Source organism: Octodon degus, unplaced genomic scaffold (assembly GCF_000260255.1).
Source record: "Octodon degus isolate 3935 unplaced genomic scaffold, OctDeg1.0 scaffold00260, whole genome shotgun sequence".
NCBI classification, from domain to species: domain Eukaryota; kingdom Metazoa; phylum Chordata; class Mammalia; order Rodentia; family Octodontidae; genus Octodon; species Octodon degus.
Genome location: NW_004524836.1, coordinates 1,272,631 through 1,286,987, shown reverse-complemented (window position 1 = coordinate 1,286,987; position 14,357 = coordinate 1,272,631). Strand labels below are relative to the sequence as shown.

The following is a 14,357-nucleotide window of genomic DNA, read 5'->3' as shown; positions in this document are numbered from 1 at the left end:
CCACTGTGTGTCCCCCAAAATAGGACCTGCATGGGAATTAATCAGCCTTAAACACTGGAGCTCGAAATGCCAGCCCATGTCAGCCTGTCTGTGTTCCCGTGCCACTGCAGTTCTCCTATGTGGTGGCTGCCCTGAAGGGCAGATATGGGAGTGACAGGCTCACTGGGGCAGCATTCTTGACATCCAGTGTGCCAAGCTGGTGGTTTTCTGGTTAGGTCTTATTATCAGGGACAACAGAAACTCCCAACCCTTTGTCATGTCTATAAACTATTTGGAGATTTTGAAATTGAACTATGAATTATTTCTTTAAAAAATAAACTTTATCGTTTTCTTCCTGTCCTTACTTATCACATTCTTGGCTTCCCATGTTTAATGCTGAGGAAGGGAAAGCCAACGAATTTACAGTGTGGTGCTTTGAATATATTTTAGTAATGATTTGTAGAGTTTGTTTGGCCTGTTCCTATCAATGATGACTCTTGAAATTCATTGAAGGGAAAATGCTGAAAGTGCAGGAGTCAAAACTATTCAGCTCTGACCAGGCTGGGCTTTTGAAATGTCGCCTATTATAGTACCTCCATTATAGATTTTAAGTACAATTTAAATGAAATTTGTTTTAGTGAAATTTTGTCTTTTTATATTTTGCAAGATTTTATAGCCTCCAATGAACATAATTTAAAATTGTAAGACATCACAAAGGCTTGCACGTAATTGTTTTTGTCTGGTGACTAGCTCAATTTACTATTATTGTTTTCAGAGTAAAAGAGAAGATTTGGTAGTACAGAATATAAAGCTAACCAGAGTGGACTAGGAAAGCATTGTCCTCATACATTGATGTTTTATATTTAAAAGTACAAGTGCTTCTCAGTTTTTTTATTGTGAATTTCCTAGTTATATACTGCCAGATAACAAACTATCTCATTTATTCAAAGTCAGAATCACTTCATTTGGGATCAGATGATGTATGTTAAAGGCATCATGGGGTGGATTGTCTCTCTTCTTTATGCTGTCTATGAGCTCAGTATGAAGAAGAGGGGTAGGGCCACAGGGGCAGGGCCACTATGACTATTGACTCCATATGCAAAGAGGATCTTCCACGTGGCCTGGCCTTCTTCCCACATAGCAGATGAGTTCATATAAGAGATGCGTCAACAGGAAACACACAAACACCAAAGTCCAAGAAAATAATCAGGCAAGAGCTAAATGCCCACATCTGAACTGACTTCAGAAGTTGCATAGCGTCATTGCTGCCATACTGTATTGGTCAAGATAGTTCCAAGCTGACTCATATTTAAGGTGAGGGACTTGGACTCCACATATCTATAGATAAAATGCCAAAGAATGGGGGAAGCATTCTTTGAAACAGTCATTGTAGAAGCATTCAATTCACAGCTCTCTGAAATACTCTTCTCTGTCCTTTCCTCCCAATAGTTCAAGGGTACACATTTGTGGGGCCAACCAGATAACTTAACAGACTAAAGCACCTGCTTAGGAAGAGCACAGAAACTGGGGTTCGATCCCCAGCATGCCCAACCAGCCCCACCCCTGGGGTGTGCAGAGACTGGCTATTGAGACTGGTGGTGTGCACCTGTAATCCCAGTACTTGGGTGGCTGAAAACAGGAGAATCGTTACGAATCTGACTTATGTAGTAAGACCCTGTCCTAAATACATTAAAAAATGAGTACACATTTGCAATATGGTTGGGCAATAGTAAAGTATATACATCATCATTTCTTTACCTTACAGTGGTTTTGGTTCCAGGGACAGCAGCCCTCCCTTGTACTGGCTTGAACAATAAATAAAGTTGATTAATTAACATAACTAAAATGTCCAACAGTTAAGCAAGTTTGAAAAGAGGGTTGGTCGAGGGGCTCAGGAGCATAAGTGAGAAGCTTTGTCCCCCTATTTTAGCATAGTGCTACTCTTGGGGCATGGACCCTGTTCTGTATCTAGTCACATCATGTCCATTAACTTAAGACTGAGAGTGTGATTGGTCCATATAGACCTTGTGTGTGCTGCTCAGTAGGGAAATGAGTAGGTTCAGTACTAAGGCAGTGGGATTTCCTTTTCACTTTGAAACCCCTTCCTGCACCGTAAAGTCATCAAGCCATGGGGACTGAAGCTACGGCAGTGACATCATCAGTATCATCTCAAAATGCTGGTCCAGTGGGCACTTACTCTTTGGCACCCTGCTTTTGATGCACATCAGTGTCATACTTAGAACTCTTGGTGTTGGAGAAATATTTTGACCAAGCACAGAGAAAACAAGCACAAAAAGTGATTCTCCAGTTGGTGACTCTGTTCCAGTAAATGGTGGAACCATCACTGGGCTCCTACGTGTTTGCAATTGGTGACAGGAGGAGAATGTGTCCTACCTGTCGTGGGATTTGCACTTTACCTCAGGAAGGATGCTTCCTATCTGAGGCTTTAAACTCATTCTTGAGAGTTATTCTCCCTCTGATTTTTAGCATTGGTACAAAATGTTATAATGCATCCCTCTTCTGCAGTGACTTTATTAATCGTCTTTCGCTACATGTCCATGAAGTATGGCAGGGTTACTGTCCTCATTTTGCAGTTAAGGAGATGGGGACAAAGGGTTATGCAACTTGACCCAAGGTACACATCAATGCACAGTAGAGCTTGTACTAAAAAAATATATTTCTGGAATTTTGACTTGCTGCCATTTTTTTGGAGAATTATGAAAGTTTCAAACAAAAAATAACAAATCATAAATAACAAACACTTGGGACTGTGTTTTCTAGCCTCAGAATTCTTGAGAAATAAATATTTACAGAGGCAGTAAAAGCCTTAGCTTCATACTCCATGGCTGCCCTCCTCTGAGAAAATTAACAGCTCTCATTTATTGTTTTACATTCCTATATATTTATTCTCATACATATATATTCACTTTATGTATATATGTAAAAATGATAGTTTTGTACATTAAAAATATTAATTTTATCTGGTGGGAATTTTTCTACTGTAATTTTCACTTCTCAATATGGTTTTCATGATGTACTTATGTTGATGTGTGAGATATTTGGATTTATTTTTTTTGTACCAGGGATCGAACTCAGGACCTTGCACTTGCAAAGCAGGTACTTATGTCACTGAGCTACATCCCCGACCCTAATATCTTGTTATTTATTTTACTTATCACAGTATTACACTGAATGGAAACATAGGAATTTGTCCATTCCTTTTATGAATATTTACATGTGCTTTTTTCCTGCTTAATATAAATAATGCAATGAACCTTCCTGTGTGCAACCTTTCTCTCATTCTTTTCTTGAACTCTGAAAAGAAAAAGAATATACTTAGAGATATTTGCATGGAAATTCAATTACAAGAAACTCAAGTGCTGGAGTAATACGGGAATGACTATCAAAAAATAGGGCCTATTAGCTCTCTGTACATTTGAGAAGAAATGATGAAAGTCTAAAATGCATCTCCATTCTCTGTGTGTCACGATTGCCAGCTGATACGTCATCTGTATCTGTCCATCATTGCATCTTTCTGCCATTGTGTCTATCAGCACAGCGTGGAGTCTTAGACCCACCAGCCATGCTCCCTCAGGAGTTATCAACACATCTGAAAGCCTCAGCTGTTGTGGAGCCAGTCATTACTAATGATCCTTCTTTCCTAAGCCAGACTTGGATATCTGTGGTCTGCAGAATTTTTACCAGGTTGAAAAAACTTGTCAACAAATGAAATGTTGCGTGGACAGCTTTGTGCTCTGAATAAAGCAAGCTTTGTCATTATATAAATAGAAACAGTGTCTTGAAAATTTGAAGAATATTGAAACAACTTGCTTTTAAGAAATATGTCATGCAGGAGGAAAGAAGCATCTGAGACATCATGTATGTCTGTTCCATGCACTGTCTTTATGCGGTGGGAGAAGGCAGAGGATGGCCATTTGTTTGACTGGTTAATAGCCTGATAGGCTGCTTTCAGGTAGCTTTATTAAAGACTTTGTGTGTCAAAAGGTAACTAGGTTATTTTGAAAAATATTTCACTTTATTCTGGAGTCCCAGCATTCAGAAGAAGCCAGTCTGTTTTGTTAATAGTCAAGTTGTCTGCAACACCATCAACTAACGGTGGAAACACCAACATAGAGTAGACAGCAGCAGTGGCACAGAGCACAGGAGAATCAGCCTCAGACCTGACTCCTCCTCGGACCACGAACCATGAAAAAAAAAAAAAAATCACTTAAGCACCGTGTTTGTTTCAGAACAAAATTCCTGAGACCGTGAACGTATTTCAGTTCACGCTCTTGGAATTTCTGGTCGAGTCAGTCTTTACGTGGTAGCTCAGGAATCAGGAGTGCCGGCTCAGTGCCGGCTGATGTTCTCCCTGTGACTTCTAGTGCGGACAGCCGCCACGTTGCGGTGCCTGTGCAAGTCTCCTGGCACACTCAGCTGTCCTGGAATTGCCCCCCTCTCTCCTTGGACTTGACGTCTTCCCTTACATCATGGCCATAGTACACATTTGTCCATCTTACTAATCTGAGGTTACTTTGAGTGTCTTTGTGTCACTGTAATTTAGGGGGCTTCTTTTCATATACACATACTATATTCTCTATTGCTCTTACAAGAATTTTATTTTAAAATATGTAGCTATTTTAAGTGACATAAAAATCTATCAAAAATTATATTAAATACTAAAACCTGACAGGGACTTAAACAAATGTCTTTTTCTACCTGTGTATACTTACAGAAAGAGGTCAATACTTGAATATATGAACACACACATGTGCCATATTACACAAATTCAGTAATTTGACCAATTCCTTTTTTCAAGGATGTTAAGGATATTCCCTCTATATGTCAAGGATATATTTGTCCATAATTTTTAATGACTCCTTAAAATTCCATTTTATGGGTTACTCTAGGTTTGTTTTGGTTACCATCTATCAACATTCAAAGCAGTGATTGTAGATCTGACTCTTTACTCCTCACCTGCTATTAGCATAGATTTAAAAGCACTATTATGGTCCTTACCTTCTTTGATGAGTTCCGGAGCCCTGGGCTGGTTTTATAACTCTCTTAAAAGCTTCCTTTCCTTTGTCGCTGGGCTGTGTCCTGTTATAATTCCCATGTGCCCGAGTTACCTACCTTGGAGACGCGATGATTTTAAGCCATACCTCTATTTCTTATGAGAACCATTTGTTATATAGTAAAAATCTGACCTATCAAAGCTTTTGATACCTTTTAGGAACTAATATAGCAGAATCGTACATAAATTTTACCTGAATGTTTGAATTTCACTTCCCTACCAAAGCCTATGTGTTTCAATTATACTGAGCTTTATTCTGCCCTCATGAAATCCAAGCTATGTGACTGCTTTCCATGAACATTTGCAGATATATTGAAGACAACTACATGGGTAAGATAACACTAACACTGTTTCATTTTTTTCTCCCTTCTTACCCCCACCTTCAGACATTTCACATTTTCAAGAACAAAATGATCTAAAAGGATTACTAGAAAATCTTCATCAAAATATCCAAGCCAAAAAAAGAAAGAATGTAGAAATCATGTGGCTGGCTGCAACGGTGAGCACTCACGTCAAATCTCATTTTTCATCACAGCATGCATTATTGGTTACCTATTAGGCAGGGCCCCACCTTGAACTTTGGGTTAGCAAATGCCATCCCTATTACCCGGGATATAAGATGCTGTCACTTTACTGATAGTCCTATAAGGAAGCGAAAGCATGCCAAAGAGGAAGAGAATTTCAACAAGGAAGGATCCTTGATTTCTCTTACCAAACTGGGATGTATTTGGCAATCTGAGGTTGAAATGAATTAGCTGCAATTTTCTTGGTCTTGCAGGTTGCTGTGTCAGTTTTCCGCATCAGCCAGGTTTTTAATCTGCAGCTCTAGAGACATATGGTTTCAACAGACTGTGGTTATCAGATCTCTGACTCACAGCTTCAATAAGGCTTCTGGACATATTGTTGACTTAATGAGCTTGTAAATGTGTTTGTTAATTTAGATATTGGCATAGGATTTATTACTGATGGATTGATCTTGGGGTAATGAGATGTGTTTTGTACGATTCTTTCTCACTTAATGGCACCCTTAGGGTAGAAGATCTGTCTATTTTCCCATTGTAGATTTCTGTAAAAAGAGAGAGAATTATGCCTGTATTTTTAAACTCTTTTCTGGCAAACATGAGGCATAAATCACATGAAATTTATGAATTTTATTAAAATTTCAGATCTAAAGATCTTTCTTTAGGAAAGCATTTTTTCATTGGGAAAGACACCCTGGAGAGATCTAGGATGTATGCCATATTTTTTATTTCTACAGTGTTACTCATAATTTGGGTTTTAGGCTAAGCAAGTGTCTACGTAGTTCTCTCAGCAGCATCTAAAACAGACTCTTCTTGAAGGCCAGCAGTTCAGTCATAATCCAACATAACTTATTGTCCTCTGGGAAAAAAAGAAAAGATATTTTATCATGGGATTATCTTAAATAATTGAACAAAAGCACAGCAAAGGAGATACTTTTGTCTCTCTTGAAGCGTTTCAAGTCCTGGGGAAGATCATCATGGTAACCATAATGAGAGAGGCTTTCTGGCAGCTCTGTTACGCTGCTCCATATAGCATCAATATGCACGGCATAAAGACCAGTTGTAAGAGTTCTTCCCGGTGTGGCTGCTGGTGGGTCTTCAGAGGAGACCATGTAATTCTCACATAGTAGATCATAACTTTTTTTTTGTCTATTTTACTAATAACATGATAGCATTAAGGTAGCCTGATTATTTTCCAGGGCCTTCTAACCACGTGGATACAGGTAAGTGCAGAACAGTGTACATATAATGAAATTGCGCAAACAAGGATTCACAAAACAGAGACTAATATATATATATTTTCTACTACACTTATTTTTCCATTTGGCAGGATATAAATGTTTCCCTAAATCCCATGTATTTCCTACAATATTTTTCTGAAATGTGTATACTAATCATAGATGACTTCTACAGAACTTAAAACTGAAAATGATTATCAATTATCAGTTATCTACTTCTTTAGGCTGATATGTCAGCTTTAGGATCTCAGTTGTAAACAAAGGAACTAAACAATATTCTCAAAATGAAGAAATATACTAAATCCTTTTGATGTTTTTCAGCAAGCTTTTATTTCTCTGTCTTTTTATTCTTTTCTTTAAATCTTATTTAGTGGGCTGGCCAGATAGCTCAGCAGATTACAGTGCCTGCTTAGGCAGACACAGCAACCAGGGTTCAGTGTCCAGCATGTCATGCCAGCTCCACCTGCAGGGTGTGCTGATACAGCGGTTGAGACTGGGCGTGGTGACGCATGCCTGTAATCCCAATGCTTGAAAATAGGAGGATCACTACACGTCCGATCTGTGTAGAGGGACCCTGTAGACCCTGTACTAAAGACGTAAAAAATTATAAATCTTATTTAATGACATATTTCTTGTGTTAATATTTTATATTCAAATTGAAACATAAAGCTATTCAGTTTTATCTCAATTTAAATGCGAAAAATGAGAACATAAAGAAGCAAGATGCTAGTTGTGCATGCTGTATGAGGCCTGTAGAGCTCTAGAACTGTGGACATAGAGAAAGTAAGGCTCACATTTGTCTACTCTGGTGAAATTCCTACCACCTTTCCTTTACTTTAGATCCGAAACACTAAATATCATAAATAGGAAAGTTACATGTAATGAAAAGAGTAAATTTTATATAAATTGTTTTTAAATGTCTTATCTTCAAGAGCATGTACTGATGTCTACTTTATTACTCTGGGTATAGTCAAGCTTTAAAAAATGTGAATTACTGTTTATTGAAAGGACTAGAATTTTCTCACTGAAAATCAGATCATATAGTGAAATAATACTCTCATGTTTATGCGGTCATTTTATTGGGATTAGAAAGCATGAAGGTCTAAACTAATAGGGGTATATAAATCCTTATATAGCCTCAGAATCCCAATTAGAATATGGTAAAAATATCTTTATTAAGACTATATAGAGGGGCTGGGGAGATGGCTCAGTGGATAAGCACTTCCCTGGCAAGCGCAAGGACCTGAGTTCAATCCCTGGTTCCACCAAAAAAAAAAAAAAAAAAAAAGACTATATTGAGGCCAGGGAGATAGCTCAGTAGAATAAGCGCTAGCACTTCCCTGGCAAGCGCAAGGGCCTGAGTTCCATACCCGGTTCTGGAAAAGCAAAGCAAAACTATATCATCTTCTCAAAGCAGGCAACTTTTGAAACCTCCTTGGTGGCCAATAATAAGGTTAACTTTATTGTATCACATTTGTCTCAGTTACTCTTTCCTCATTGCTGGCACAAAATGCCTGACACCCAAAATGAAGGAAGGAAAGGTTTAGTTAGCTCACAGTTAGTGGAGGTTTCAGTCCATACTCAGCTGGCTCCAAGGCAGAGCAGCCCGTGGCACAGAGAACAGCCATCCATGGCAGAGGCAAAGAGCAAGAGAGCAAAAGGAGTGGCATCAGCTCAGGCAGCTAGCTAGCCTCTCTCCCCTCCTCACATTGTAATGTAGAATAGCTGCCCAGAGCACTCACACCCATAATCACAGCATTGGATCCTGAATCAATCACAAACTCCAGAAGCCACTCCATGACTGCATGAAGCTCTAGGGGACACCTAGACATAAACTATAACAGCATTCACTTTATTTAAGTGTAAATTATTTGGCAGTGTTGAGGCTACAAATGGTTATCAGTGGCATCTTATATCAGAAACCTATCCTAGGGTAGAAGGAAAAAGAATGAAATGGTTTATCTACCAACCATGAGGCAGCAAAACAAGAAAATATTGGAATAACAAAGTTGAAATAAGAATTAAAAATGGAAATTGTAATCACAAAAAGAAAGACTTATATAGAGGGAAGCTGAACATGACAGAATTTAAAGATTTGATTCTTGTTTATAAGCACACAACATGTGTACTCTAGCTCTGCTTTGTGTAGTGCAGGTTACTTAAGCAATCTCAACCTCAGTTCCCTCATCTGTCAAGCAGGAGTAATTATGCCTTCCTCTAGGGTTCATGTCAAATTCATTACAGGAGAAAATTATGTAAAATTTGATAGTATTGTACCTGGCACACAGTAAATGTATAAAAAAAATGGTGCAGATTTATAATATTCTCATGGCACCAAATGGTTTTCTCATTTTATACCATGCACATGCTTAAAATATTATAACATAAAGCCAAATCTACAACAGGTTTCTTAAACAGAAAATGCCATGTTAGCTAGTTAAGATTTAAAGCAAGTGTCCAATTCCCACAACATCAGCTTTCCCTTTTCTTAATGAAGTTATTGCTTCTCCCAATAAGCTGTAACCATTCTTGCCTTGGGGCACCACTGTCTTCTCTGCGGGCTCTCTCCCATGTCCTATGGCTCCAACAATTCAGCTAAATACAGTAATTACACCTCTTCCTTCCAAGTCTTCCAATCAGAAAAGGTAAACAAACTGCACTAGAACCAATTGATTTTCATAACTGAATCTACACCGGAAGTCCTAGTTGGGGTGCTTACCCAGGAACTATTTAGGGGAAGCCAATGCATGAGTAATACACATGTGAATAATAAATTGCTTTCCTACCTGTCTGTCAGATTTGTCGCAAACTGAATGGTATTCGTTTCACCTGCTGTAAAAGTGCCAAAGACAGGACATCCATGTCGGTGACGCTGGAGCAGTGCTCCATCCTGAGAGACGAGCACCAGCTGCACAAAGACTTCTTCATCAGGGCGCTGGACTGCATGAGAAGGTAGCCCACCATCTTAAGGTCTCTTTTATGTCAAGGTTATGTTGAGATTCTTGTTTTTTTAAAAAGAATGTCTTACTGGAGGATTGGACATTTAGTAACTTCACTGTATTTCCATGGTTTATAGCTCATGGCATGCGAGAGAAAATAGTTTTACCATTCACCCTGCTCATCTCAGGTAATGAAAGGGACTGTGGCCATGCCGGCATTTAATAATATACACAGAGGCCATATTTCTTTAGCTCATTAGCTTCTTAGCTAAAGTTAAAAGGCTCTGAACATTTCATATGTAACACATGTTGCACAGTTTCTTGACATAAAAGTGGCTATGAAAATGTGTGAAATAAAACTATACCGATATCCAAACAAAGCCTTTCCAAATTGCAACTAATCCTCCCCTATGACCTGTATGATCTGTAGTGAGAATGGGTCACCTCCTTCCTAACATTATTTTCTCATTACTCATTGCAAAGATAGGATGACATTGATACTCTAAAATAGAGAATTAATATTGTTACAGCCGACATTTAAAATGCTGTGCCCCAAGTCATGAGTCTTGATTCATTTTCACAGTAATTAAATCTCAAGACTAAGCAGTAATGGAGAGGAGAAAGGGCCTGATTCTCAGTGTCTATCAGCAAGGACACATGTTAATTTAAAAGTTAAGTGAATTGTCTCTGCTGCCAAGACAAGCTCAGAAGCACACAGGAAGTGAGAGGCAGGCCGGGGTTCCTGGAAAGGCCTGTGCTGTGTGCCTTTGCAGAGGCTGCTGCTCGTCTGGTGTGGCGTGAGCCCCGCTCTTCTTTTAGGGCTGCAGTCTGTCAACAGAGACATTGATGCTTGTCTGCACTTGTGCTGTGCTTGTACGCTTCTCCACTAATGAGCGGTTTCTGAAGTCCTCTATTTTGCACATTTTTCATCTCTTGACATTTTCACTGTACAGTGGAGTTTTATCATAATTTTTTGATAAGTGAATAAGGATGTTTTAGAGGCCTGACATGAACATCTCAGCCATATCATTCATCTTTGGTTGCTATAAAAATTTCTTTCAAAAATAATCTCTGAGCAAGAAAAATTCTGAACCTGAGTCCAGAGTCTTCTAAAGTATAGAAAAAGACACAAATAAAAAGAAACAGAGGTGTTTGGGGAAGGTACCAAGAAAACACAATGCAGTAGGCCGGGGTCACCATAAAAGTATTGAACTCAAAGATTCCTGCAACGGTGAGATCATTACCTGTTGGTTTAAGCTGCAGATCTCCCCTTAGATGGTAGGCCTCCATAAAAGTAAATCCAGGACATATCTGTTGGACACACATTAAATCGCAAAATCACATATTTTGTATTTGGTGAGGCCATTCAAAATCAACATTGCGTATGCAATACATTTGTGTACAACCTACTGTTTATGGGTGTTCGTCTTGGAACTGTTAACAAATAAGGTGTTGGAAATTTAACCTAGAAACACTAATTCCCTTCAATTCTGTATTCCTATTATCCTGGTAATATCTTTTCTTCCTTTTTTGCTAAATTTCAAATTTGTTGACCTTATCCTTCCATTTCATAAAGTTTACACTAAAGTATGCAGTGTCTCTGTGTGTATGTGTGTATATATGTCAAGTAAATGAGACTTTTTAAAAACTAAGTGCCTTCATGTCCCTCTTTGGATATTCTGCCCAAAAATAGAAACGTAGAAGTTTGGTAGACTGGCAGCATAGCCAAGCAGATAAGACTGAGAAATTTGCCACCAGCTGAGCTCAGTTTGTCCAACTATCTGCCACTTCCTAGCCATAAGGACAGTAAGTGTCACTGCATGTTGGTGCCTCAGGCAAGTTAAGTACCTCTTGGTGTTCTTGGTTCTTTCATCTACAAAGCATTCATGGCCATAGTAGCCACTTCCTAGGACTGCCTTGAGGATTAAATGAATTCATGTGTGTACAACAATTAGAGCAATCTGTAGTAAGTCAATATTTGATGGATAAGGCAATCCCAGGCCTCATAAAGCTAGCACTCTGATCTCACAGGTACTTATGATCTAGCTGATCATGACCTTTGTACTTTTATGTATGTGAATACAATGTGGCATAGATTTGGCTTCAGTACCCTACAGTTAAGGGTTCTGGCAACTCTTGTAAATAGAGTTTGAGATATAAGGTTTTACCTACTTAAAAAATAACCTCTTTAAATAGCGCTTTAAAAATATGCATGTGTTTACAAATGCTATGCTATTTGTGGGAAGATTGCATTCATTAATGTGAGCCTGAATTGGTTTCTTATAAACATATTTAATGTCAGTGTGTATTTTTGCATGTCCTTACGAATAATTGTGGAATTTGAGCTCAAGGAGTCATGTTAAAAATTTCACTTTATAAATGAAATGGGGCTCTAGTGGGTTTTGTCAGAGACTACCTATGAGTACCTGGATATATTCTTCTTGTTATGTTTCAATGTTATTTATGCCCAATGGAATGAAGTAATATTGCTCAAAATTATTTGGTAATGTACTTAATTATTTCAAATCTGTTAGTTAAAATAGAAGGCATTTAAAACTAAAAGCAAACACTTGCATAAATTTGAGACTGTGAAGTCTGAGAGGCCTGCTGAAAACCTGAGGTATGAAACACACTCTCCCTCTGAGAGTGAAATGCACACTCTTACTTCACCCTTCTGTGCCATCCGTGGTCATGTTTATAGCTAGACATCATGCCTGGTGTCTCCCCTAGAGGCAGATTAAATAGAGGTTGAAGAAATTAAGGAGTCCACAGAAGAGTGCTTTCCTCTGCTTTCTGCTCTTGTGTGACTTCTTTGTAACTTTTCTGCTTTTTAATAATTTTCTCATTTTAAAAAAATGAGGTTTTCATCATGTGCTAAGAATAGAGTTTTCTTCTTACTTCTGAAAGCAAGTCAGTAATGGCTGATACATTGTCATCGAGCTACTGAGTCCAGTATGGTCCCCAACCCCCACTGATGTGTCTGTTGAAAACATACTTGGATTCAAGAGCATGCAAGCCTACCCTGCCTTTTACTGTTTTCCCACCAAGTCTTTGGGCCACTCGTGTCCACCAGAGATGTGGCAGGTTAGTGGCTCTCAGCTTTTACTGACTTCCCTGTTGAATTTCTGGCTACTCCATTGCTCTGGGGAACAGGCAAACTGGAACTGTCACCCCAGGCTGGATGCAGAATTGGCTGTCAGCATTATTTGTCCCCAACAACGCTAATGCTTCAGATGGTGCTTATGAGTCACTTTTTCCACTTCATATAAGGTTGTGCAGTTGCTGTTTTCTGCCTCCAGCCCCATGGTGATGAAACTGGACTGAAAGGAGCTGGGGACCAGCAGCACAAATCCCCTGGCACTGCCTGCTCTGACCCCTCTTGAAGCAGTGCTTCATATACTGAGCCCTTCTCAAGTTATTGCTTGACTCTGGTTAACTACCAGGTGGTGGGACAGTGTCTTCTGGGTTTCCAGTTTTACCAAGGTTTGCTCAGCTGCTCACCACCAGCTGGGGAGTTCTGTCGTGCAGAGGGGCCTTGGAATCTGCATCAAAATGCTTCTAAATTTGTTTGAATTACTCATGTTTAGTTCCCTCATGAATTGTAATTGAGAAGATCTAGGTTAGACCAAAGATCTAAAATTTTAAAGGCTTGCAGTATAAAAGGCCTGCCAAATAGCTTAGCAGATTAAAGCACCTGCAAGCAGGCACAGGGGTCAGGGGTTCAATTTCTGGGACTGCCATGCCGGCCCTGACCCCGGGGTGCACTGAGACAGCAATAGAGACTGGGCATGGTGTTGCGCCTGTAATCCCAGGTCTTGGGAGGCTGTAAAACAGGCAGATCACGAGTTTGATCTAGTAGTGAGACCCTGAACACCCTGTAGACCCTTTCTAAAATACAAAAAATTAAAAAATTAAAAAAAAAGCAACAAGGCTTTCAGTATAGTCCTGGATTTAAAAAAACAAACAAACAAATAAAAAAAGCAGTGTCATAAAGGTGTTTTTTAAAAAGTTATTTTTGAGTTTACTCTAATTTGTCATTTTACTCAACATCAGTTGCAATTTATTTTACCTTTGCATTGTTCCAGTTGGCCTGTAGGCTATTTTCTCTGGATTTGCTTTTCAGTTCTTTCCAGATTTTAGCTTATCCTTATCTATACACGATATTTTCTGTTGTGTTGTGGTAATCCCAGTAACAGCTTCAACATTATCTATGGTTGTGGATGAAAAGCAATAACTGAGCTTCATCTGCTTATTCAGTAATCCTCTCCCCATAAGGAGCTCTGTTGGTGGAGGCATTCATTTTCCTTGGTTCCTTCCTCTACCCCAGGACCTATGACAGGCCTCTAGTTACAACTGAGTGATTGAAATGGCAGTACAGCCCCTTGATATTAGAAAGTTAACAAGGCATCTGGGTAGATCCCACTATGTCAGGTTTCTTGGTGATTGCCTATATTGTTAGACCAAAACAGTTTATTATCAACATTCATTGACCATTAAATAGAATATATGGAAGAAAGGGGGAGAGAGAGAGAAGGGGGGAGGGAGGGAGGGAGGGACAAATGAGACAGAAAGAGGGAAGGGGAGAGGGAGAGAGAGAGAGAGAGAG

The 14,357-nt window shown here is 39.1% G+C and overlaps 1 protein-coding gene across 4 annotated transcripts in view; it reads left to right on the top strand.

Moving 5' to 3' along the window:
- Positions 1 to 14,357, top strand: part of Inpp4b (inositol polyphosphate-4-phosphatase type II B) — an 872,970-nt gene that overhangs the window by 805,474 nt on the left and 53,139 nt on the right. For all 4 annotated transcript variants that reach the window (XM_023706482.1, XM_004646208.2, XM_012512698.2 and 1 more), the window contains 2 exons: positions 5,440 to 5,552; positions 9,610 to 9,764. In XM_023706482.1, coding sequence (XP_023562250.1) covers positions 5,440 to 5,552; positions 9,610 to 9,764 — 268 coding nt within the window. The remainder of the gene's footprint in view (positions 1 to 5,439; positions 5,553 to 9,609; positions 9,765 to 14,357) is intronic.